This window comes from Podarcis filfolensis (genome assembly GCF_964270895.1).
Source record: "Podarcis filfolensis genome assembly, chromosome: 1".
Taxonomy (NCBI): Eukaryota; Metazoa; Chordata; class Lepidosauria; order Squamata; family Lacertidae; genus Podarcis; species Podarcis filfolensis.
Window position 1 is genome coordinate 59,858,953 of NC_139604.1, and position 26,061 is coordinate 59,885,013.

General features: G+C 42.6%; 1 protein-coding gene across 6 annotated transcripts; it reads left to right on the forward strand.

Annotated features, from left to right (window-relative positions):
* PHRF1 (PHD and ring finger domains 1) lies at positions 1–25,992 on the forward strand. 6 transcript variants are annotated; one of them, XM_083603100.1, is made up of 18 exons: positions 1–218; positions 2,739–2,853; positions 4,170–4,283; positions 5,243–5,481; positions 6,166–6,249; positions 6,863–6,984; positions 7,978–8,078; positions 8,608–8,774; positions 8,940–9,069; positions 10,763–10,887; positions 11,209–11,396; positions 11,722–11,841; positions 18,040–18,194; positions 18,941–21,703; positions 22,609–22,685; positions 23,504–23,764; positions 24,648–24,776; positions 24,979–25,992. In XM_083603100.1, the coding sequence occupies exons 2-18, from the start codon at positions 2,763–2,765 to the stop codon at positions 25,114–25,116; spliced, it is 5,004 nt and encodes a 1,667-aa protein (XP_083459226.1). In that variant the 5' UTR covers positions 1–218; positions 2,739–2,762; the 3' UTR covers positions 25,117–25,992. The 6 variants fall into 6 exon arrangements, with proteins under 6 accessions (XP_083459226.1, XP_083459225.1, XP_083459227.1 ...); XM_083603099.1 differs by having other exon boundaries at positions 14–218; positions 8,602–8,774; XM_083603101.1 differs by having other exon boundaries at positions 14–218; positions 5,249–5,481; positions 8,602–8,774.
* Positions 25,993–26,061: the final 69 nt, after the last annotated feature.

A 26,061-nucleotide genomic window follows, 5' to 3' on the forward strand; every position in this document is an offset into this window, starting at 1 on the left:
ACCCGGAACATCTGCGCGTTCCCTTCCGGGTCGGCTCCGGAGGCGTTCTCGGCCTTCCCAGCGGTCCTGCTTTGCGACGCGGCGTCTGTCTCCCCCTGCCCCGCGCTCCGCTTTGCGTTCCTTTGCGGGAAAAGGGGGGTGTCAAAAAGCAGCCGGTGCGCGTGCGCATTCCTCTCCTGTTCCGGTCTACATAGCCTTGTGGGGTCCCCTCCTGGCAGGTGAGCGGAGGGGGGGAGGGAAGGATCCTTTGGGGCCTCCAGGTCAGACCAGGGAGCCTGGCTGGCCGAGCGGAGGTGGCGCCCATTTCCGGGATGGTGGTCTTTGAGAGGCATCCGCTGCCCGGAACCGACGACCCGGTGACGGGCGAGGAAGGCGGCTGCGCTGGGCTGCTCGCTGGAGAATTCCCCGCTTCCTTCTCTATTTTAAGATGCGTTCCGCTTTTCTGTTTTCCCAGTCCGGTGGGTGGCCTATGTCAAGGATGGGGAGCCGGCGGCCTTCCAGTTGTTACTGGGCTCCCAGTGGCCCCGTGGTGTGGGAAAGCTGGGAGCTGAAGTCCAAAAATATTTGGAGCGCCCCTCCCCCCCATCCCAGGCATAATAAGTGCCGGTACTAGAATTCAAAAATGAGTGGCCCGTTTCTGCCTGGTGCAACAGTCTTGCATTGCACCTGATGACATTCTCGCCAAAGACTTATTTTCTGTATTTATTTTGCTTTATTGGTGTGTACAGTGGTACCTCGGGTTACATACGCTTCAGGTTACATACACTTCAGGTTACATACTCTGCTAACCCACAAATAGTACCTCGGGTTAAGAACTTTGCTTCAGGATAAGAACAGAAACCAGGCTCTGGTGGTGCGGCGGCAGCAGAAGGCCCTATTAGCTAAAGTGGTGCTTCAGGTTAAGAACAGTTTCAGGTTAAGAACGGACCTCCGGAACGAATTAAGTACTTAACCCGAGGTACCACTGTACTTGATTTGCCGCTCCTTAGGCCACTACCACACTATGAGGGAAAAGGTAACATGGGAAGGACTGATACCACTGTTGGCTGACTAGTCGGGCATAAAGTATGTATTTTGTTTGCTTGGAGGACTTTTACAAATCTCATCCTTCAGTGCTGCTACCCCCAGATACGTTGAAACAATAAAATAGCAAAATAGTGGTTAAAAAACCTCAACAACTCAGCACAGTAGGGTGAAATCCAATTCAGGCAATCTTTTTTATTATTATTTTAAAGAAAGGTGAAGAAAAACGTCTGCCCGGCACTGGAAAAGATAAAAGTGTAAGTGCCAGACCAGAGGGATAGCATTGCATCAGTGACATGCCATAACTGATGACCACTCCATGAATGGGGTGCCGTAACAGAAAATGCTGCCTCTGTCTGCCACCCCTTCTGACCTCTGGAGGCAGGTGCTATTGGGCTTGAGTAAGTGGGTCGGTTCATGTGGAAGTAGGTGGTCCATCAGATACCCATGCCCCAATTCATTTAGACTGTTAAGGTGTTCCAACCTGTTAATGGAGTCTTGGATATAGGTTTAGGCTGAGGTCCAACCCAGTTGAAGCTCAGTATCAATAAAGGAACAAACAATGTTTCCAAACTGTACAAAACTGACTCCTTTACCAACAGAACCGATCGTCATAGCTGTCCTAGACTGAGTTTGTCATGTGTGAAGCCCTTAAAAAATTCAGCATTGCTTGCTTTATTCCAGTAACTGCAGCCTGATGTGGGGAAATTTATTTCATATTTATTAGCATCTACTAAATAAATTAATTATAGCTTAATAAATATCCTATATTTCTACGTATTAGCATAACATTTCTATGCAATTGGTATTTTCCTAGATGCAGATAAAACATGACTTGGAGGTCCAGGCTTGCTCTCAGATAGCATGGCAGAATCAATTTGTTTTCAAATCCAATTTAATTGTGGGGCAGGGGTGGTCAATTGTGGGACAGGAGACTTTCTTGGAAGAATATTTTTATTGCTTAACTGGTTCTCCAATCCTGTTAGGAAATATGACATGCCTTCTACTTGTTGATATGTGGTGAAAACATTACGGGTGTGCAGTTGTCTGTAAAGTGTTTTAATAATTCGTGGAAGAAGACTGACCTGGTCACATACAAGGTGAAACTGGACCTGCCCTGCTCACTGTCTTTTAGACACCCACTATCTTGACAACTCCTGCCAACCTAGCAGTTCAAAAGGACGTCAAAGTGCAAGTAGATAAATAGGTAATGCTCCGGAGGGAAGGTAAACGGCATTTCCATGCGCTGCTCTGGTTCGCCAGAAGCGGCTTAGTCATGCTGGCCACATGACCCGGAAGCTGTACGCCGGCTCCCTCGGCCAATAAAGCGAGATGAGCGCTGCAACCCCAGAGTCTGCCACGAATGGACCTAATGGTCAGGCGTCCCTTTACCTTTATCTTGACAACTGTCATTCTGTCACCATGGAAATGATGTCGCACAAAAATATATACAGATTATTACTGTTGCCCACATCTCCTGCAAAAGATATACCCTGTTTAACTGCCCCTCTCTCTCTCTCTCTCTCTCTCTCTCTCTCTCTCTCTCTCTCTCTCTCTCTCTGTAACTTAAATGTTCCCTAATAATAATTTTTTTCTGTATGTCACCCAGAGAATGACATGGTCCAGGTTGCACGTACAAAGTCAAAAACAATGTATTCAGCATTTTGTGTCGTTTGCAAAAGTTTGCCTTCAATTTGAATCTTGTTTCTTGTTAGGGAGCCAATTCCAGATGCCCTGCAATGGATGATGACAGTCAGGATGAGCTCATTAACAAGAATGCTGCAGTAGGCAAAGTCAAAAGAACGACTGCACTGCTCTTCAGCGACGCAGGTAACTGAAACTAGTCGGAGCCTTATTCTTAAAACTGCTGGAGCTTCTGAACCTTAAGGCATTTACAAGAAAAAACTGGTCTGTGGTTTTGTGTTTGGAGATATTCTTCATGGGTTCACAACTGTACATCTCTAGGCATAGGCATAATTTATTTCCTAGTCACTTCAAACTTGGATGTGAGTGAGGTTTGCAGTTTTACTCTATAAATGTTAAGACATTTCTACAGAAAGCAACTTGGTGGTCTTTTTTAGAAACCATCTGCCTTCCCTAACCTGAGGCCCTCCAAATGTTTTGGACTACAGCTCCCATCAGCCTCAGTCAGCATGGCCATTGGCCAAAGAGAGTGGGAGTTGTACTCCAGCAACAAGGTGCCAACCTGGGGAAGGCTGTTTACATCATTCCAGATTTTCTTATGTTTAGCAATCTGAAGCTTCATATACATGGCTCCTTATTTAGCTAACACTGATGGCTAGAATACCCTACACAGCCAAATGCTATTGCAAGCATTAGCTGTTAAAACTCTCATGCACGTTAGTGTGTGGTGCAATACAACTATTGGGGTTTTTTTAGCAGAGGAAGTAAGGGAACAACAGCTATCTTTTTTCCTTAGAAAACCAAATACCCTGATAAGAATAACTATGTGAATTTGTTAATGTTACACACTTTGTTTGGCCTTTTATTTTGTTTCAGCTATTCATGGTGGAGGGATGATAAACAATATGCAGCCAATGACGCTTCAGTCCCTGTTTGCCTGAAGTCCTGCTCACACCCTTCCTTTTTGTTTTTGAGATTTCGTAGCTCACTAAACACACATTTTCAGCCATGAGAACTAGAAATCTATTCTTTTCTGGTTGGAAAATAAAAATAGAGGTAGACTCTCAGAATAATTTTGTTTCTGATACCAATGCCATGTTTTTGTATAGATTTACTGATTATACAGTTTTGTGTGTGCATATGTAATATGCAAACAGAAACTAAGTACCAATGGTCTTGGATAGCTCCTAATTCAAACTCCTATAAGGGAGACTGGCCACTACTACTGCCTATTATTTTCTTCATGAGTCCCTCCCTGGTGGTGGAGATGTAGTTACTTGATGTTGGCAAGAGATAAACACTTCTGATATATGGAATGGTACGCACAACCACAATGGTACGATATATGGAATGGTACGCACAATACCACCAGTACTACATGTTAATGGGTGGTTGGATTTTTTTGTAAAGACTTTGCTTTTTCTATGCCTTACATGATAGTTGGCCCTGAACACTCATGTTCTTCCCTTTTCTGCCCCTCTTATGTTCCTCTTGTTCAAAAGAAAGCAGCGATGGAAATAGTGGGGACTCTGATGACACGGGCAGTGAGGAAGAAGGTGATACTGATGAAGATGGAGGTGAAGAGGATGAAGAAGGTGAAGATGAAGATCTAGAAGGTGATGATAAAAAAACAGCTCAATGTTATGATCATTACTATTTTATGGAATCAAGTTGTCTCCAGCAGCTATTTAACTGGACATAGCGTGTTGGGCCATGGTTCACACATGAGATGAGATGAGATAGAATGTAAACTGTCATTAGCGTATTTATCTCTCTATTCTTCCAAAGATCTCAAGCAGCATTAATGCTCTATGTGAGTGGAATGGTTATAACAACCTAGACTGAAATCATCCGCTTTGTGGGTGAGCAGGAATTTGAATACCCTGGTCTTCAATCTCAACATTTTGATCCAGGTGCAGGGAACCCTTTTCAGCCAGAAGGCCACATTACCTAGTGGGCAGCTTTCTTCCGGGGTTTGCGTACCAGTGGTGTGTGTTCCATAAGTGGTTGTGTGCCATTCTTTTATCCAAGCAAGCAGTATTGTCACAATTCAAGGACAGGTAAAATCACTAGAGGAGAGCGCAGAGCTGGACCAGTGAGAGATGTGGCCTGCAGAATGCGTATTGGGTGAGCTGGGCAGAGTCCCAAAAGTCTGATAGAGAAACCTAGAGGACCTGTGATTCTATGATTCTGTGGTTCCCTATACCTGCTTTAACCACTGTATTGCACTCCCTCTTGCTGTGCAATACCCTGATAAACACTGTGACTTTATTTGAGTTTTTCTTTTTCCTATCAAGCAAGCCATACATATGATGACTGCTAGTTAACTGAAATTTTAATATAGCATTGGGCTACTGTGCGCCCACTGGTGTTGAATCATGGAAATAGATGGGATAGCTGTAGAGTGCTGGTTCTGAATAATGCAGCCTTATGAAGCTTTAGCATTGAAAGTGGGTATTCATGGTCTCCCAGGAATCTATTTGACTGTTGTTTCTCTTCAGGATCATAGGGCACTTCAATCCAAAATGCATTATGTGGAAATAAATACTAAGGAATTCTTTCATTGTTTTGTAAGACTCAGAGGAGGAGGAGGAGGAAGAAGAGGAGGAGGAGGAGGAAATGGAAATGGCTGCTACGCAATCAACACATTTGGTTAAAGCAAAGCCGCAACTTAATGGAGGCTTTCTTTCTTCCTCTGATGAAGATGCTGAAAACTGCCCAATATGCCTCAACACATTCAGGGACCAGGCTGTTGGAACGCCTGAAGACTGTACCCATTACTTCTGCTTGGATTGTATAGTCGAGTGGTCTAAAGTAAGAACTCTTTAGATAAATTTGTTGCATAATTTATCTTACTCAGTTTGTTTACATTTTTTTTTGCAAAGGCAATAAGCAGTATAATTTGATGTGACCTGATAAAAATAATACCATACCTGAGGCAATTTTCAGATCATCCTGTGCAAAATGCTTTGTGATTTTTGTAGAGATTACAAACTTGGGATCAAGTTATAATGCAGATTTACAGTCACTGGCTAAGAAGAACTAGACCAGTAGAATCTACCATTATGCATTTTAGTTATTATCCTGAACTACTAGAGCCCAACCTTCATTTAGTTTTTGCAGTAATAATGTGAACCCAGTAGACCTTAAAAAGTGCATGCGTTCATTACCTTGTTCTCTTTTTCTATAATACCAATAATATTAGTTGCTCTCAGTCTTGTTATTTGGGTGATATAAAAACCAAAATTGCTACTCTGGCATAATCTGGCAGATTTTGGCTTACCTTAGCTAAAAATTGTGCTTGCTGCGGTCCCCTTACCTTAGTATTGTTTTTAATGGTTTTATGTATGGACTGTTTTAATTACTTTTATTTTTCATTTTTAGCTGTTTTCATTGTTTTATAATTGCATATTTTATTGTTGTACCCTTTCTGGTACTTTATGGTAAATGGCGGGTAAGAAATCAAATAAATAACACATCCCCTCCTTCTCTTTGCAGAATGCCAACTCTTGTCCAGTAGATCGCAAACTTTTTAAGTCTATCTGCGTTCGAGTGCGCCTGGGTGGAGAAATCTTGAAGAAAGTAGGTTTTCCATTGACTTAAGAAAAGTTAAAAGTCAGAATCCATGTTTCACGCAGTTTTTGTAAAACTTTTTGTGTCCACTTTCTCCTTCAACTCGTAATCCTTAGCAATTTTTCCCTTCCTGGATACCATCCTAAAGCTTTGAAACCTTTCCTTAATGGCACTGTTGATGGGAATTGCTCACTTGAATGAATGGTTGTGGTTTTGGAATATGCAATTTTTCCAACACTGATTTTCAGAAGTAATGTTTTTTGGGTAGGCTACAGCTGTCACTTAGAGATCTGGCTTATATGTGTATGCGTAGAAGGGCCTTTCTATACACAGCCCAATCCGTGTGTGCCCTCTTTATGGTGGCTTTCTGTGGGATGGGTCTTCTAGTCCTTGTCTAAGAACATTGTGGCTTGTATTGCAGGTGAAATACCAGTGAAGCATGCTTTTATGTAGAGAGTATAGGGGAACAGGAATGTTGTGCCCCATTGCACAAAAGCGGATAATGAAGTTGACTGGTGCTTGGCCAGGTGCAAACACTATTGAGTTTGCAATAGTGGCTATGCTTAGTGTAGCTATTAACATGATAGTGTAAAACTTCCTTAAAATGTGCAACTTTGCTCAGATTCCTGTTGAGAATGCAAAATCTGAGGAGGATAATCTGGAGGAGGACCCTACCTTTTGTGAAGTGTGTGGCCGAAGCGACCGAGAAGATCGCCTGTTGCTGTGTGATGGCTGTGATCATGGGTAAGGAGTTCTGCCTTTAAAAACCCTCCTTGGGTATGCTACTTTTGCCTGATGCTTTCACACTATATTAGGCCTGTAGATGCTTCTTTCTCTTGTATGCTGCCTGTATTTTATGTTATTAATTTTCTATACCACCCTTCATCTGAAGATTACAGGGCAGTTCACAATATAAAAACACAAAAATATATAGCATAATTTCTTCTTCTCACCACCCCCTCTACCCCGCTAGGTTGACATGTTTGATGGGTATGCTGCCTTTTTTCTTCTTGCAGGGGGGAATGCTAGCAAATCATTGTTGCTAGAAGATCTTCATTTTTTTTAGGCAGAACTTGAAAATGTAGGGTTTTCCCCCCTTCAGCACTGAGATAAGGTAGCTTATACCATAAAAACAGAGTGTGCAATAATAAATTATAAAACAATTTAAGGTGTGAAAACAGCCACCAGATATTTACGTACTGTAAAAGAAAAATGAAATTTTGTTATTGTAGGCTCAAAAGAAAACCTGCTTTGTTTTCTCTAGGGATTTTTTTTATTTAGGTGCCCATTACTTAAAGCTAAGTGGGAGGTGGTCCTTAATGTGCCTAGATGAAGGAACCGCTCAAAGCCTATAAGAAGAGGATAGAAGAAGGTCAATGAATACAACATAGGGCACAAGTTGGCCTTGTTTGGGAGATACCTCCATAGGAGCAATCATAATGTATGCCCTATGCTGTGCTATTCTAGAACCATGAGGTACTTGGAGCCATGCTATGATTGAAGATTTGTATAAGCAGCCAGGCTTGTGAGATGAGGAGGTTTCAAAGAGTTGCAGAACTTCCTTTGCACTCAAAAGAATTATGTATGTCTCTACTAGTGCCTGCTCTACTGTTGTTAGGAAGCTCCTGCATGTATCATCTTAGTGAAAAAAAGATGTTTGTCTGGCCAGTTACATATTACTTGTTTTGCACCCTCTTGCTCTGTAAGAACATGTTACACTTTCTTTCTTTTTAAAAGATACCACATGGAATGCCTTAATCCTCCGTTGAGTGAGATACCTGTCGATGAATGGTTCTGCCCACCATGTGCACCAGCAAATGCTGTATCTGTTGATGCTGGCAAGTATTTTTTTTAGTAGCTTAGCTTTGCATTGTAGAGAGCTGTTCTTCAAGAAAACAGGACTTTCCCACAGCTTATGCAACATGACTTTTATTGAGATAGGATTTTCCCATATAAACCAATCAATATTGCTATAATTGAAGGAAAACTCATTCAGTGTTAAAAACTGGTAACAAAACAACGTTTTTATCTCACTACTTCTTCAGCTAATGTTGATGTCCATTGTACAAGCCTGTTACACCTAGAGTCAGCCACACCATTGCATTGGCATCGGTGAACAGTAAATTGCTCCATAACCATCTCTTTATCTAAACTGGTGTTTGGATCTGGTAGTTGCCTTGGAAGGGAAAACATTGCACTGTCCATGGGGAATTCTAAAGCAAAGGGATTTAAGGAGCTTTCTTTTTTCCAGAACCCTTGCCAGTTTTGTTCTGGAGGCTTAGCAGAATGCCTGGATTTAGGTCTCTAGAAAGGTGTTCAGGTGCTGGTTGAAACACAGCTGACAACTGATCTTGTTTTAAGAAACAGATCATGTGAGTGAAGAGGAAGTTGCTTCCCTCATAGCTGATGTCGTCCCTACCACCAGTCGACTACGTCCCAGTGTCCGAACTCGAGCTATAGCCAGAACACGTCAGAGTGAGCGTGTGCGGGCAACAGTGAACAGGAATCGCATAACAACTGCACAGCGAATTCAGGTACTGCACATTCTGAGGGGAGGATTTTGAGTGGAGAAAGCTCCTAATTGTAGCGAAGAGACAGTTTGATTTAGGAAGAAATCTGGGCTTGGGGGGGCGGGGGCGGCTTTTCTACTTCCTTAATTTTGTAGTAAATCAATTGTGATTTCCCATCTTGATTTTTAGCATGTACCAAGATACCTTATGTCTTCCCTTCTTGATGAAACCATTGATGCAGTCGCAGCAGGGCTGAGCACAGCCGTGTATCAGAGACCACTGGCTCCTCGAACTACAACCAAGAAAAAACGAAGAGGAGGTAATTTGCTAAGAATGGTGGTGATAGTTCTTAGTTAATTTTTTATGAGGCTTACACAGCTCTCTTTCCACCCTTTCATCTTAAAATAATTCTGTGAGGTAGGTTAGGGTGAAGCTGTCTGATAGGCACAGGAATCACCATGTGTGCTTCATGGCTCACAGTGGATTTGAACCTTTGTCTCCCTGCCCTCCCCCAGTATGACATCACTAACTGTTTCAATACTCAAGCTGTCGGTGGATTTCATTTATTTATTGGTAAACTGTTTCTGTGCCTCCTTTTAGCCTCCACAGTGAAGCCTCCATGGCAGCTAAACAAAATAGACAAGCGTAAAACAACAATCAAAAGGCCCAGAATATGAGCAGTACCAATAAAACCAGCAGGCAGCTAAGAAAGGCAGAACACGCAGCAGAGCCTTCTCTGAAGATTGAAGTGCATGGCCTGGTTCATGTGGGTGCAGCAGGCCCTATGTAGCTGTCAGTAACTCTAGGGAAAAACAAAACCGCTACCAAGTGTGTGGGATATTAATGAATATTCAGATGGCAGCTGCACTTGAACCTGGTAGATTGATTCAGATGTTTGTTTTGACATAATAGTGCCTTACAGATTTTCTTTTGGTGAGGTAACTAGCCACTTTATGGACCCTCGGATGAGCCAGGGTTGGAGGGTCTTGCACCATACATGCTCCAGGCATTCAAGTGACCAGCCATTAGTTTCATATGGTCTGTAACCTCTGGTGGCTTTACAATGGCTTTGTTCACACATAAGAGCAAACCATAGTCTGAAATAAACTATGGTTTACTGTGAGTGAGCAGTGTGCTGATGCATGCTGCTTGATTGTGCCTGCTTCCCTTCACCCCACATAGAGATAGGAAACAACCACAGAGTGGCTGACCTAGTTTTATATGTGAAACCAGTGCTTGTGGTTGGTGACCCTCTAAATATGCTGTAGGCCAAGAACAAACCTTGACTTCTGCTCGTGGTTTGGTCGGAGAGAAACCACAAGCACTGGTTCTTGTGTAACCTAAGCCAAGTGTGGTGGCTTGTTTTTCCCAGCTTGAGAAAAAAGGTGGTGCAAAGCAGGTGCAAATTAGCAGAGGGCACAATCATGTTGCTTATTCACGATAAATACTAGTTTGTTTTAGACTATGGCTTTCCATGACACATGAACCTGACCAGTGTCGGCAGGGTCATCTGAATTAATCCCAGTTTGTTGAAGCCACAGGAAATGAGAGGTCAACAGAGAGTGAACACCTCTGGAATAATCCTCATTTATTCTCTCTCTTTAAATTTAGGCTGTGATGTTTCTGACACGTGCTGCTTTTCCTTTTGAGAATGGATTGTATTTAGCATGCAGATTACAGAAGTGATTCAGGTTATAGGCTGTATTTGCTGATCTCCAGCTCCAAAATCTTTCTATATTTTACCTAATATAGCCAGCATGGTGTAGTGGTTAAGAGCAGTGGACTTGTAATCTGGTGAACTGGGTTCGATTCCCCGCTCCTCCACACGCAGCTGCTGAGTGACCTTGGGCCAGTCACACTTCTTTGAAGTCTCTCAGCCCCACTCACCTCACAGAGTGTTTGTTGTGGGGGAGGAAGGGAAAGGAGAATGTTAGCTGCTTTGAGACTCCTTAGGGTAGTGATAAAGCGGGATATCAAATCCAAACTCTTCTTCTCTTCTTCTTCTAATACAGGGAGGAGAAAGAAATCAGCAGGTAAAAAACCTCATACCAAGTCATCTGCTGGAAAAAAGAGCACTGGAACTTGGATTAAGAGACGCAAACGCCGAGCAAGGCGGAGGAAGGGAAAAAAAATAAAAGTATGTTCCTGGATTTTTCACCAATGCAGAAATTTTTCTATTGTTTATGCTTTTCTCGTAAAAGAGCATTGTTACAATTTTCTTGTAATACAGCATTATTTATTTAGGACTAATTATTACTTTATTTCATATACTCAGACAGTCTCCAGGCCTACTGGCCAAGGTTTTCACTTACTTTCTATGATTCCCTTTAAGAGGGTTGCAGAGTAGAGAATGCAACCCCTCATATTTCTGTGATACATAGTCATGTTTTCTATTTTCATAGTGTTTGGTGGCAATCCTGTTCTGAGCATAAAGTTAACCTGCTCTCCTTCTACCCAGGTGAAAACTGAGCTGACTTCTCGTTCCCGGATTGCAAAAACCCTTCGTCTTGGCAAGCCTGTACGTGGCATTTCAATCCCTTCCATGTACAAACCAATGGAACCCTCTCTTGGCCTTATGAGAGCAGATATTGGAGCAGCCTCTCTCTCTGTGTTTGGAGATCCTTTTGAACTGGATCCTTATAACAGGTATGAAATATGACAAATGAGAAGAAAACAAAGAACTGCAGTTCAGAAATGCATGGAGACTTTATCTGTGATAGGCAGGAAAGAAGAAAAATGGGGCTAAATCCAAATTAGATTATAAAGCTTATTCAGTTGGAAGCTAATCTTTTAAGTGTGCCTACTCTATATGTTCCTTAACCCATTTGCTTCCCTGCTATTTCAGAAACTTCTATAGTATATCAGAAGACAGAATTTGATCTTCTCAGTTTGAATATTTCATTTAAGAAAATAGGCAAAGCGCAGATAAGATGGAAGTTGGTTGTGATCTTCAAAATTTTCTCTCTCCTAGTAATGAAGAGCTTCCTGTAAATTCAGCCTCACCTGTGAGCAACAAAAGAAGAGGCCTTTCTCAATCAGCACTAAGATCACATCGTCCTGTCGCTCGGCCAGTCGCTATGGGGCTTCCTGGGTAAGGCCAGCCACATGGTGCTCTATTATACAAAGCAGCAGCAAGAGAAGCGAGGTGCACAAAGTTCTCTTCTAGTTTGTGGTCTCTCCTGTTTTTCACACTGCGTTGAAACCTCAAACCCTTTTTGCAGTCTTCATGGATTCATGCTCAGTGCTACAGACTATAGCATAGTGTGTGTCATATGTGTATATGTGGAGAATCATAAGATTGTAGAGTTGGAAGGGACCCTAAGGGTCATCTAGGCCAAACCCCTGCAATGCAGGAATCTTTGCTAAAGCATCCACGACAGATAGAAAGACAGTTCAAATCCTGTCTTAGCTGTAGGTGGCTTGAAGAAGCTACAATCTTTTCCTTTCAGTTCTCAGTTTGCTGAATAGGTCACTATTCCTAAAATTACTAAGGTGATGACTCTCAGTGAGCAATTAGAAATAGCAACCATATACCTCTAAATATTCCATCTCTCTCTCTCTCTCTCTCTCTCTCTCTCTCTCTCTCTCTCTCACTCACTCAAACACACTCATACACTCATTCCCACTAGTTTGATTCTCTCATTCCACCAGACAGGTGGAAGGGAAGCATTTGATAACAAATGTCACTCAAGACTCTGGAATTCTTAGGAAAGCTTATGAAACACCCCTAAAATTAGTCGGAAATTCTCAAATTAGGGGAGCGGGAGATCTCTGCTGGCCACCATGAAATCCTAAGCAAGCTTATTCCTGAGATCAAATTGTCATCAAATTTGAGGGAGGAAGCTGAGAGTGGGAAAGGGAAAAGCACCGTCTGCCCAATTGTTTCTTCACACATAGCACATCCATATTCCTTCTTTAGACTGTTAGCTCACCCTGATTTTTTTTGTAGTGGTGGAGAAGGAAATATTTGCTTGTGGGTGGAGTCTCTCGCTGTCATTTATTCCAGTGAGACATCCCTGCTGCTTCCGTCACGGGAGAGGGCTAACGAGAGAGGCTCTCCATTGAGCTTGCCTCCTGTGCGAAGAATGCCTTACTGCATGCTTATCCCCATTCCCTGCTTATTCAGGCCTCATTTTGGAAACATGCTAAAATAATAATAATAATAATAATAATAATAATAATAATAATAATAATAATAATAAAATGCCCAGCAAGCTTACCCATGCAGTGTTCCACATGTTCAGCGATGTGTTTCTAAAGGAGCCCTTAGGCTGCCAGGTTCATGCAGTCCTGGGCTACTGATCCTTGGCATGCTAACATTGCTGCTGCCTACAGTGCTGAGTACCTGGGAACCCTGTTTGGGTCTGTTTTGTTCAAGGATGCCCAATGTCCAGTTCAGATCAGGCGCCCGCCAGCTGGTAGAGCGTTTTAAGGCAGTTTCCCTTTAACTGGGGCATGAGGTGGAATGTTGGAGCTGGGAGGTTCTCTTGCAGTTGGGAGCGGAGAGCCCTAAACAAACTGGAGGGAAAGGGTGGGCGACTGGGAAATTTGCCAAGCAAGGAGGAGTAAATGTGTGAGTAAGCGGAAAAAGGGGAAGACAACCAACGGAATAGGACAGATATTAGGGGATTTTCAACATGGGTAATCTGGAGGGTTTTCTTTGGCGTTGGGTGGAGGTTATCACAGCCCTGCTTTATCACATTGAAAAAGATGTTTGAGGTTGTGGTTGTTGCTTTAAGAATATTAAATTTACATGGTGCGTTAGAAAGAATGAGGGAACCAATCCCTGCCCCAAAGGGCTTACAGTTTATTGTGCTAGAAAATGGTACAAGGGGGTTGATGGAGGCAGGGGGTACAGAGGGGAAGAATATGCAATTGGGCTCAGTTACAATAGGGAATGGAGACTTGAGGAATGGGGTTTGGAAAAGGTGGATTTTGAGGAGGGATTTTGAGGAAGTGAGGGAGGCGGCATCATGGGAACTTGGTGCCTGGCTTTGTCCCTGAGGCTGAAGACTCAGACTACAACTAAACATGATAAGAAGCAGCTGTTTTGTTTTGTCTTGTGTTCACATGTTTTGGTACATGATATAAATGATGGTGGGTAGGGGTCTGTTCACTGCATCAGAAGGGGTGTATGGATGACATATTTCATGATTCACAAATTCTATGGGCTCTATTGAGACAGTTATGTAAAGCAGTTTCATTTCTTTTCGCTTTTGTTAGTTTTGTTATTAATTCATTACCACCAAGTTGCTTAGTGGTTCTCTCCCTGGCCCCATTTTATTATCTCAATGACCCTGTGAGGAAGGTTAGGCCGAGAGATAGCTCAAGGTTTGCATACTAAGTTTTCTCAGAGGAAAAAGAATCATTTTCCTTACTTCGGATTTGAACAGGGTCATTTGACTGGATTCCTGCTCCTCTCCCCGAGAAACTACCAAAACTGAAGCTTCTGTCTTGTGGATCCATGCCTGTCAAATTTTTAAAAAATGCTTTAAGGTTTAGGGAGCTTTCTGCTTCCTTTTTATTAGGAGCCAAAGCGTAAGCCGAAATCACTGAGATGTTCTTTCTAGAGCCAAAGAGGGTCAAAGCTCATTGAGAATTAGGGGAGAATCTACAAAAGAGCAGGAATGCAGCCAAATGTTTGCTTCCAAAGAAGGCAAGTTCCAGGTGAGTTATTACAGGTAAGGCAAAAGCAAATTGGAGTTCCAAAATGGGAAGTAGCTTGTTGCAGCAGTTTGGTCTTTTCGGAGCACTTAGCTTAAGGGGTCTTTGTGTGTGTGTATTCAGGATATGGCTCCTGGGGAACACCAAAAGCGTATTTTTAGATGTATGTCTGATGCTATGGCCATTCCAGTTTGGACACTTAATATATTAATATTTTTTATTTATTTCAGTACTGTGTATTTATCTTGCCTTTCTAAGAAGTGATCATGGTGGCAACACCACAACAGAATTTAAAGCAATATACTAAACAGTATAGCTATCATAGATTTTAAAGGTAAACAATAAAAAACTCCATTGAAAACAGTCAGAATTTTTTTTTTTTTAAGTGGGCCTAAAAAATCTTGCTGGACAATATGCCTCCACTACTCATTGAAAAGCAGTAATAGGCTGGGCATATTTCCTTCGGCAGGGCATTGTATATTCTTGGCACTATCCCAGAAAACCCCTCCCTGACAGAAGAGTTGAGGGCAGGGCTTCAGTAGATGATCTACTAGAAAATTCATATGGGCAGCAGTGATTCTTCAGGTACAATGATTTGAACTTGTTTAGAGCTTTCAAGGTCAAAAGCCAACAACTGATAAGTGAGGGATTGCCTCACTTCCCTATATACCTGTCTGTTGACTAAGGTGATCTATGGGCAGTGCTTTATTTCTGGGGAGACTCAAGGATACACAGTACTGGCACCTTAACCGCCCCCCATAAAAAAAAAGTTAAAGTGCAGCACTTACTGTAACAACTTAGTCCCAGCACCACTTTTTTCCTTAAAAAAAGAAAAAGCACTGTCTATGGGTGCCCACATAGTAGAACCTCATGCATCAGAACTTGGTTTCATGTCAGCTTAGACTTAATCTTTCAATGCAGTAGCAACTGCCCTGTGCAGCATGCTGCCCGTTGCAGTTGAAATGCATACAACTCCTTTTTAAAGCCTTTTAAAAAAACCTTTTTTTAAAAAAATCACAGGCTTTTCCAGAAGGCAGTCTTTTGTTGTTGTTTAGAACTGCTTTATTTGTTCTTACCTATTTAGTTTTTATTTTATATCGTTATTGTGGTGCGGGGATCTTTAGTGGTTTATAAATATCCTAATGAATTGATAACCAGTGCAGAAAGTGTAAGGTGCAAGTGGTATGCTCCAGTTGGCTTGCATCATCCAGCATCCTAGCAGCAGTATTCTGGACAAACTCAAGTGTCTGAACTGTCTTCAAAAGCAGCCTCATTAAAAAGCACATTACAGTAAGCCAACCTGGAGGTGACCAGTTGTGAATTCCTATGCAACTTACGCATAAGTAAGCCTCACTGAGCTCAGTAGGCCTTCCTCCCAGGTCAGTGTGCATTCTAAAGCATGAACAATTGCCACCAGATCTGGTTATACCTGCTTGGCTTATAGCAGTGGGCGTATTTCCATGTTATGCAGGCAACACTTGGTATAGTTACCCTGCTTTGCCACATTTTAAATGCATGATATATAGTGACTCCATATATTTTAGATCAGTATTTCTTAGCTCTCCACATTCTTGACAATTGCACAATGCCCTTGATTTTAAAAGTAACAATGGGAGGGAAGTGTGATGTATAGAATGCTTACTGTGAAAAGCAAGAGTGACTAGAAGTCCTTCTGCTTATTCTGTAACATTGGTGTTATTTGAGAGTAAGTGTTTGTAGGATTAGTATATGTGGAGTTGCAGGCAGAGTTAATGGTTCTGCAATAGGTGTGAAGCCTGTTAGCTCAGCTGCAAAGCAGGTTGAGTGTAGAGGCAGCTAGCTTTTCTCTCAGATGTGGCCTTGGCTAAGCAGAAGGAGTTATGGATCTAGGAATCCACAAGAGGTACATGTTTTGGAGCCATTTCAAAACATCAGTGGAGCATCTTATTTGTCTCACTTCTTTTTTTATGGAATGTCTGCATTGTTTTCCTCCGGTCTTCTGGTTTGGAGTACCATTTTGTAATTTTGGGGCACCTTCTAATGAGATGGTTGAGTTTAGTGAGCTTCTTGGGTGCAAAGACACTGATACCTAAAATACTGGGGGTTCTTTTGTAACTCCCGTGTTTTGCAGTAGGCAGGCGGAAAGCTCAAGCTCACAGTATCAAAGCAGAGATGTGAATAAAACTCACCTTTTATTTGGCAGAGGTCGGCTGAGTTGTTTCACTAATGAAGTTTGTTCTATACACTGAGTTTTTTCCTTTAAAGAGATACGAGTAGCAAAGAAATAAATAAAAATGTGGGTGAGATGGGGTGTTTTTATTTTGTTCATTTGGATAATTGAAAGCTGTTATAGTTTGCCTTTTTAAAAAAGAAAGCAACTGCTTCAAGAGCAGCAGGAAGAATCTTTTAGGCTGCAGCAAAGCAAAGAAACGCTGCTGCTGCTGCAAAAGACTTACACAGGCTGAGCAGGCTGCTTTTACACAGTGGACAGGACCAAAATGATTAAAAACAAAACAAAACTGCAGCTGCCCACTGGTATGGATGGGCCAGACTAAAACATTTTAAGGCCATTGGGTTTTGGTGGAGCAGATTTAGGCTCCATTTCTATATGCTCTTAACCTGAGAGCAAATGCCATTGAACTCAGTTGGCCTTACTTCTGAGTAGATTTGCAGAGGATTGCACTCTTAAGCACACGTTCCGTTCTCCAGTTGAAATCAACAAGTGCTCAACTTATGACTGGATTGTGCTCCATGTTCTTTCTTGCTGTCTCAGACTTAGAGAATGTTCTAAGTGTGTAGTAGGCAGAAAGCCAAGATGTTACTACAAATGTTGTGTTATCTGAAGGTTCTGGGTTTCAGAAATACCAATTGGAACACCCACCCCCTCCCTGGTCTTGGTAAATGTTCACATAGCTTATCCAGCTGTGGACAAGTATTGGATTGAAAACAATTATTGCAGCATTTTTTATATTACTTTGGTTTCCATATTATATGTGTTTCATTATATTAGCTGTTTCAGGCTTCATTTTTGGAAGGAAAAGTGGGTGCAAACATTAAATGAAATGAGAATGAGATTCTGCAGGTTTTCTACACTTGCATTGGATTGTGGAGTACAGACAACTCTGCATATTACCGGGTTTCCGCCCCACCCCCACCCCCAATAGCAAGGCTTTTCATAGTATTTTCAGCCCTCTATAAAGAAAATAATACTTGCCCATTTATTTTCTTATCCCACTAGCTATAGTTATTTTGTATGCCATCAACTCAAGGTAGACTGTTTCTTCTGAAAACACTGGTAGCCAGTGGCGTAGCGTGGGTTGTCAGCACCCGGGGCAAGGCAAGTAATTTGCGCCCCCCAAACCCATGGATTTGCGCCCCCTAACCCATGGATTTGCCCTAACCCCAGATGTTGCGCCCGGTGCGGCCGGCCCCCCCTGCACCCCCCACGCTACGCCACTGCTGGTAGCAATAGGACTGGTTGGGGATGGCTCATCTTTAACCTATGTAGCTGCCTCAGGTTTGTGGAGATGTGCTACAGTCTCAAACCTATAGTAATAGGATGTCAAAGATCCTTTGTTCATTATGATGTAACCAGTATAGTTCTGTATAGTGTGAAATCAGAAGGCATGCCTTGTGTAATTTATAGGAGGAGTGTTCCTGCCTTGACACCTGAGCCCGAAGCTGGTCCAGCCCCTGTGCCCGACCTGTTGGGGAGCATCCTGACTGGACAGAGCCTCCTTATGATGAGTGGTTCTGACGTTGTCATTAATAGAGATGGATCGTTGACAGCAAAGAAAGCAGGTAATGCTTAGTTAGACTGATCTGAAGTTTGTTAGCACGTTATGTGCACAAGCACTTTCTAATCCAGGCAAGCAAATGCCATGTTGCATCCTGTAATAGTATGTCTTGAATTGGTAGCCAGAGTTATTCATAGAGTATCATAGAATCATAGAGTTGGAAGGGACCCTGCGGATTATCTAGTCCAACCTCCTGCACTACAGGAATATGCAACTGTCCCTTACGGTGATCGAACCTGCAGCCTTCGCATTATCAGCAGCACGCTCTAACCAACTGAGCTACAAAATCAGTACATATCAGTATTTTGTTTATTTGTCAAAGCATAGCAATAGAAGAGAACAGTATAGGACTATTGACATTGTACTGCTGTTGTGCTTTCTAGAATGTATCACATTAATCTGAATTTCATAAAATAGACCAATTGATTGCCCACATTTGATTTGGTAAGCAATATATGTAAGTGATCAGAGGTTATACGGAATTAGTATGAGAGAGCTTATGGTGCAATGACCAACCCTTTTATTTTTTAAGTGTTGACACTTGGAGGTGTAACTTACTGTCATACTGGAAGTTGTGCTAGCTGGCACAGCTGACAGTTCACTTGCATAGTGTTAATTAGTTGCTAAAACCCCAATTCTGTTGTCCCGTGTTAACTTCATATTAAAATTATGGGATGTTATTGTCGGTATAGAATAGTACAAGCAAATGAGTGGGAAAACTTTCATGGGTTTTTCTCGTGTCTCTTTCAGTCTCATTGCTGCATGACAATTCAGCAAGCAATTCAAGAGTGGAGGAAGGCTTGGAGGACAGCGCCCAGCAGGGGGCTTCCCAACTGGGGACTCCAGTTAGTGGCGGCTCTGCTGCTGAATCTTTGGTTTCTTCACAACTGAATTCGAACTCCAAATCTGCTGTCTCAAATACTTCCGCCTTGTCTTCTTCTTCACTAAGCCTAGCAAACAAAGCAGTGAATCCATTGCAGATTACATCTGGAAGGGCTCCCATTAGATTTGAATACTCAATGACTCCAAGGTCTGTTCAGGCTCAGAGTTTAGCAAATCTGAATAGATGTGGCCCCAAACTGGGTGAAGTATTCAGATTTAATGGAGGCTCTAAACTGCCTGGGGCTCCTCTTTCTGTATCTTCTAAATTATTGTCCAATAACTCGAGTTCACTCTCAAAACCCGTACCTGTGCGGCAGCCTCTGAAATTGTCCCCTAAAAGGCTTGATATCTCTGAACTCCCCAGGATACCAAAGATTAAAAAGGAATCGACTAGTGGACATTTGGGATTGCAGCCGGCCAGTGACCGAAACAGTGATATTCCCAGCTCCTGTGTAACACAGTTGACTGGCAAAGGGAGTACAAACCAACCAGCTGGTGATAGTAAAATGGAGAGCAGCAAGTCGCGTGCTCCTCAGAGACAAGCGCACACAAGTGGAGGCTCTGCTGCTGCCCATGCCAGTTGCACCTTTCCTCCTTCAAGGGGGAACGTTGGAAGCTCATCATTTGAGAGCTTTAAAATCAACATCCCTGGAAATGTGGGACATTCCAGCAGACTGTCTAATCCTGGGTTTTGCAATACTTTCCGGCCTGTGGACAATAAAGTACAGCAAAAGGAGAATCCGTCGCCCCTCTTTTCGCTGAAAAAGACTAAACCAGTCAAAAGTGAAATATATGATCCTTTTGATCCAACAGGCTCTGATTCAAGCTCAACAAATAGCAGTCCGGAAAGATTGCCCCTTACTAATATCACCAGAACAATATCCATAGCGAGTCCAAAAGTCCAGACATTCCAAACAGTGCGCCGCATTACCCCTTACACACTGGAAAATGTATTTGGATCAGGGGCCGAATCATCAGATGTGCCATCAAGTAACACAGAGTCTCATGATGATATGATAAAGGAGAGGCTTGTGGAGCAGGTATCTGATGCAGAACAAGAGAAAGCTGAGGAGGAGGAATTGTCAAGTCCACCCTGTACATCCTCTGCCATCAAGCAAGTCACAGGTGTAGAGCACTTAAATGAGGAGGATGAGAATGGTCCTAGGGTAGTTTTTGAAGATGACCTAGGTACGGCTAGAGCGAAAATTGAGGTGGACAGTTCCGTAAGAGAAAACAGTCTACAGATGTTACCCAAAAATGAGCAAACAGAAAAGCGATCTTTTTCAAGATCCCCATCAAATTCCAGTTCTCGAAGCCAGAACACATTAAAAAGAAAAAAGGCAGCTACAAAAGACTACAAAAGCACACGATCAAGATCTAGATCAAGAACGTGTTCAAGAGATAGAAGCTCCAGGTCTACTTCTCGCTCCATAGAAGAAAAATACAGCAAAAGCCACAGGACTAAATCAAAGACTCGGCATTCCTCAAGTGACCGCTCCAGTAGTTATGAGCGATTGAAGAAAAAGAAAGCAAAGGATAAGACGAAAGACAAAAGGGCAAAAAGCTCCTGGGCAAAAGAACACAAGAGATCTAGATCACGATCTGGTAGTCCTGGCAACTCTTCTTTTGAGTTGTATGAAAGTCGGAAAAAGAAAAAGCACTCTGCCACTAGAGGAAGGGGGAGGGAATGTTCCCCATCAGACAGTGCTGAGAGAATGAAGAAAAAGAAGCACAGAAGAGAGCGAAGCCATGACAGGTACAAGAAGGAGAGAACCTCAAGGTCCCGAGAGAGAAAGAGATCTAGATCTAGATCCCGGGAGAAGCGAAAGAGGAGATCAAGATCATCCTCGCCATCAAGACCCCGAGAGTCCAAAGGGCCTAAGTCTAGGGAGAAACAACTGCTATATAGGTCACACTCCAAAGAAAGGAAACATAAGCCGAAAGAGATGCCACTGCTACCTCTTCAAGAGAAGGACCAGAAAGGCCAGAAATCCTCAGATGATAACCTGGGCAGTTCTTTTGATCATGCTCCTCCTTGGACCCAAGACTTGGAAGATTCAACACAAGAATCATTGAATGTTCATCTAGACCTGATGCCTGTACAGGAGAGCCCTCCAAAAGAGATAGCAATGAAAGTTGATTTAGAAGAGGCCATTGTAAAGGAGCAAATCTGCAAGAAACTTGTAACTATAATAACTTCTCAGGCAGAGTGTGCAAGTTCTGGAGTGCTACCTGACAATATAGATTCTTCCACTGGGAAGGAATTGGCAGCAGGCTATGAGTCACCAGGACTTGCTAGCCAAAGTAGTGAGCAACTGGAAGAAACTGAAGTTAGAAACGAATATATTGATGATGTGTGCCCATTTTTATCAGACTGTCTTCCAGTGAAGGAGGAACTTGTACAGGAGCATGATGAGCCAATGCCAATTAAAGTTTTGCCTGAAATCAAAACGCCAACAGAGGCTAAAGGCGGGGGCCTTACATTGGGTGAGAATGCCACTGATGTAAATAAACATGAACCGGAAGCAGTAGCTCAAGGTCCTGTGTTGAAATCTAAAGCACCAGTAAAAAGAGTTACGTGGAATCTTCAAGAGGAAGAAAGTGATGCAGGGACTGCAGACAAAGCAGCAAGTAAGTACATGGTAAATCTTTAAAATGGCAAAAGTCGATGTCATGAGTATAGGAGCTGCTTTTCTCATTAGAAGTGAGACGGAATGTAGTTGTTTGTCATGGTTCAAGGTTGGATTGGTCCCACTAAATGAGAGCCTCAGGTTATGTTAAAAATAAGGGGTGCAGTTTCGCTGTAGTTTGGCACTTACGTTAGTGAGTATTCACCTTGCATGCTCTCTCCTTCCTTCATGCCCTCTGACATTGCCTTTTTTTGGTGGCAATCCATTTTGCCATTACCTCTAACCTGGCAAACTGGTTTTCTCTTTCCCAGAAAGCAGAATTCCAAAGCAAGATTTTTTGGGGGGGTTGGAGAGGAAGCTTAAACTATGGTTTTCCATTTCTGATGTAATAGCAGACACTGCTTGTTTTTGTTAAGTAAGCCATGGAGTTCTCTCTAGCATATACGCATGTGTCCTTAAGCAGTGTTTAGTACTGCAGGGAATTCTTTAAAACTTTCCAAAACAGCTAGAGTTATTTAAAGAGAGACTTGATTCCTCTTGTTACACTTGTTACATGTGTGGTTTGAAGAATATAACATGGGTATGTGCATCATAAAAACATATCTAACTTATAACAAGCATAACTCTTCCACCCTCATCCTGGATCACACTTCATAAACTAATTGTGCCAATTTTAAGGAGCTTTAAGCTATGAATTCAGCTTTGCTAGGTATTTCTAGGAACTTAGAGACATGTTTGTGCTTGCAGACTAAAATCTCATTTTAAGAAGTTGGGGAAGCTTGTTAAACCATCTCTACTGAATTCTTCTGAGGTTGTCATGAAGTTTGATAACTTGAAGTGTTTTTATCTGCTGTGATCATCTAGATGTTTTGTTCTGATACGCTTTTCTTCCTGGGGATCTTTCAGGGGTGCCATTCTGCAAACAGCAGAGAACGAAAGAAGGGGTCTGGAAAGCAGAGGATTTGACCCAGACATTAAATCAGGTGCAGTTAACTGAGCCTCCTCCAACCAATTATATGATTCCTGAGCCTATGTTTCCTGATCTAGATTCCTCCCAGGTTGGTTCCCACGCCGTAAGACAAGTGTCATGGGAGGCCATTCCACTCCATCTGTAAACTTGTGCCCCCAACTTGACTTCATTGTGGAACAGTCTTCTTCCTCCCCCCCACTCACATGTATTGTAGTACATTTCATTCAGCCCATGTACTGCAATAATTTTTCTGACTTTGGCATTCCCCTACTTAAAAATTGAAACTGTGTCCTGCTGCTTTGCAATGGGCTTGTTACTTCTAATTTCCAATAGCTTATTAAATATGTGGGGGGGAGTTAGACATCTTAAAATCAGCTATTAGACTGCATACAAAAATGCTTATTGAATACCACCCACTGCTCACCAGTGGGGCTGATGTGAGCCCAGTATTATCTTATTTATTACCCTCATTTCCCTCTAAGATCCCAGGATAGGTTACAATAATTTAAAACAAACTTTTCCCTTTTAGAATTAGCAGAAAGTAATATACGTGTCCCTTTAAATGAAAGCTGTTCTTGTAAACCCTATGGATCATATCCCCACCCTCATTTGTTCAGAACATAAGAATAGTCTGATGGATCAGGCCAGTGTTCCAGTGAGTACAGCATCCTTTTCTCCCGGTAGCCAGCCAGGGAAGCCTAAAAACAGGACCTGCCCCACCAGTATTGTCCTCGCCTGTGATTCCTGGCAACTGGTATTCAGTGGCATTCAGAAGTAGAGAACATGTTGTGATATGAGAAGTGGTCTGTGATCCTTTTCTTTTCTTTTCAGGTTTACAACCAAAACCTGCCTCTGACAGCACCACTGCCCTCGAGTTTGCCCCCCTATGCGCCTGTTAGTCAGCCCACCGTCCAGTTCATCATGCAGGGGAGTCTCCCTCTGCTTAGCTGTGTGGCGGGACAAGGATTGACTCCGGAGCCTGGCAATCTGGCAACAGCTTCAGAACCAGGAATTCAGGCAGCTTCCACAGGAGATACAGAGGAGAAAGTCAAAGCACCTAAGTCCCCTGTGGATAAATCAAAAAATGAGGAGGTGAGTGGAGGTAGATGGCTCGCTAAGATGATGAAGTTGAACTCATGGGCAAACCCCAAATGGAGTAGCACACTCGCACAACAGCCATTGCGCTCGTGGGAGCCCCATTCTTAGCACAGCACAACAGCCAAGTCCAGTGCCTGTCTTAGTGCAACTCTATTCTACTTGGTGACATTTAAGCTTTGTTTACTACCTCTTGTGCTACTGCTTGCACAACATCAACTCTCAAACTGCATAGGATCTCTCCCATAAAATCTAAGAATTCTCCTGCTGCATCAGACCGTCTAGTCTTTCAGAACAGTCAACAGATGCTTCACAGAGAGAGCTATCCCCAACCCTTGGTTGCTAGAAGTAAATCACCACTGAGCATTTAACTATTTTGGTGAAACATTAAACTATTTTGTTGATAGACCTGTCCTTTATGAATGTGTCTGATGCTAGTGGGCTAGTGGGTCCTAGCCGGATCCTAGGTGGGTTGCAACAGGAGCACTATGAACATGCAAATATATGGTAGAAGATCAAGAAATTGGTCCCCAAATGTATTGTTTCGGTTAAAAGTGGGTTCTGGATTTGAAAAGGTTGAAGATACCTGGTCTAAGCTATTCACTGTCACTGTACTTTGTAGCAAGGCATTCAGTAAATTACAGTGCGGTTCATTAATAGGTTTTCCCTGAACCTATTGTATTCCTGAGGAGACCTGAAATAATACGATGTCTGCATATCCCACTTGATCCCCACCCCCCATTTCATCACAACTAGGACTGCCACAGGGGAAGCAGCATATCTTCCTCCTGTAATTTAAAAACCACTGCTCTGATAACTTAGTTTGAAAACCCTACTTGCAGGCAGCTTTTTGGTTAACTGATTTTTTTGTCCTTTATAGTACATGAAGAAACTTCACATGCAAGAGAGGGCTGTGGAAGAAGTGAAACTCGCAATTAAGCCCTTTTACCAGAAGAGGGAAATCACTAAGGAGGAATACAAAGATATTCTTCGGAAGGCGGTGCAAAAGGTAACGAGAGGGAATATCTTATTTTAAACTTAGGCAAATGGCTGTGAAAAGCCCCATTTAAGTCATGCTCTGTAAACTGAATATTAGCTGCTGGCACAAGACTTTCCTGCTCTTTCAGGTAGTGAATTTGAAGTCGAAAAAGGCAGGGTGACTTAATGCTAGGTTCACAGAAACTAACTCAATACCCTTTTACCATTCCTAGATCTGCCACAGCAAAAGTGGTGAAATTAACCCAGTGAAGGTGGCTAATCTTGTGAAGGCTTATGTTGAGAAGTACAAACATATAAGGAAACACAAGAAGGCTGACCCTGAAGAAGAGCCCCTTGAAACAGGGAACTGAAAAAGGCCAAGCCCCAAAGATGAAACAAGTGGAGGCTTTTCTAGCCAAGGATTTTCTTCTTCTGCAGAGGAAAGCAGGGATAATGCAATTGCATGTTGCAAGACACCCCTCCCCACTCAGCAACTGAACGTGGTCGGGCCTTCCTGCAGGGTGACCCATTCTCACACAGGGATGGGCGTGGATTGGACTGCAGTTCAAGAGCCAGATGTCAGCAGATCCCACTCAGCTTGTGGAGTAGCTGGACAAAGAAAAGTATGTGTGTGTTGGGGAGAGGACACACTATCAATTTTCATGGCTTTGATCGCCCCCCCCCTTTTTTTTGGTCTCTGCACCTGTCTTTCCAGTTTAAAACAGACACTTTTATATGCAGTGTACAGCAATGTATACTTGCTCCCACTGTGTTCTTATTTATCAGAAATGTGGATTCTTTAGTGATTTCTCAGAAATTTGGTTTAATACTTGAACCGCAGTATTTCTAGCCTATTCTGTGATAAACTTTGACTCGCTCTGTCTTATGGGAGTTGCAGGCGTTTGCAACCCTTTCTAAATCCACTCCTGAAAACACTGCTCCAGAGATGGCATTCATTTCCCATTTTGTTGAAATATCTCAAATGAGGAACTTCATTTTGAAAGGGCGGGGGTGGAAATTGGTGGAAGGGGATTTGAACTATGTTGAAGCTCTTGTGAATAATGTGCTGAAGGCTGGTTTTGAGTAGTTTTGCATTCAACGAGCTGCCTTTCACTGAACAGGGAGGGTGGGGGGAGTGGAGGCAGAGAAGCACCATTTGCAGACTTTCAATAACAAACCTGAGGTATGCAGCAAAAAGGATGTACAAAGGAGAAATGTGACAGTTTATAAAGTTATTTTGAATTGTTTGTTGTTCATAGTGGTTCTTTGGTTGTGGTATCATTATTAGTATTTATTAGTTAAGTACAGAGACTGGG

Coding starts and splice junctions, on each gene's coding strand:
- PHRF1 (XM_083603099.1), top strand. CDS start 2,763: ATGGATGATGACAGTCAGGATGAGCTCATTAACAAGAATGCTGCAGTA. Junction 4,284..5,242: donor TGAAGATGAAGATCTAGAAG/GTGATGATAAAA, acceptor TTGTTTTGTAAG/ACTCAGAGGAGGAGGAGGAG. Junction 5,482..6,165: donor GTATAGTCGAGTGGTCTAAA/GTAAGAACTCTT, acceptor TTCTCTTTGCAG/AATGCCAACTCTTGTCCAGT.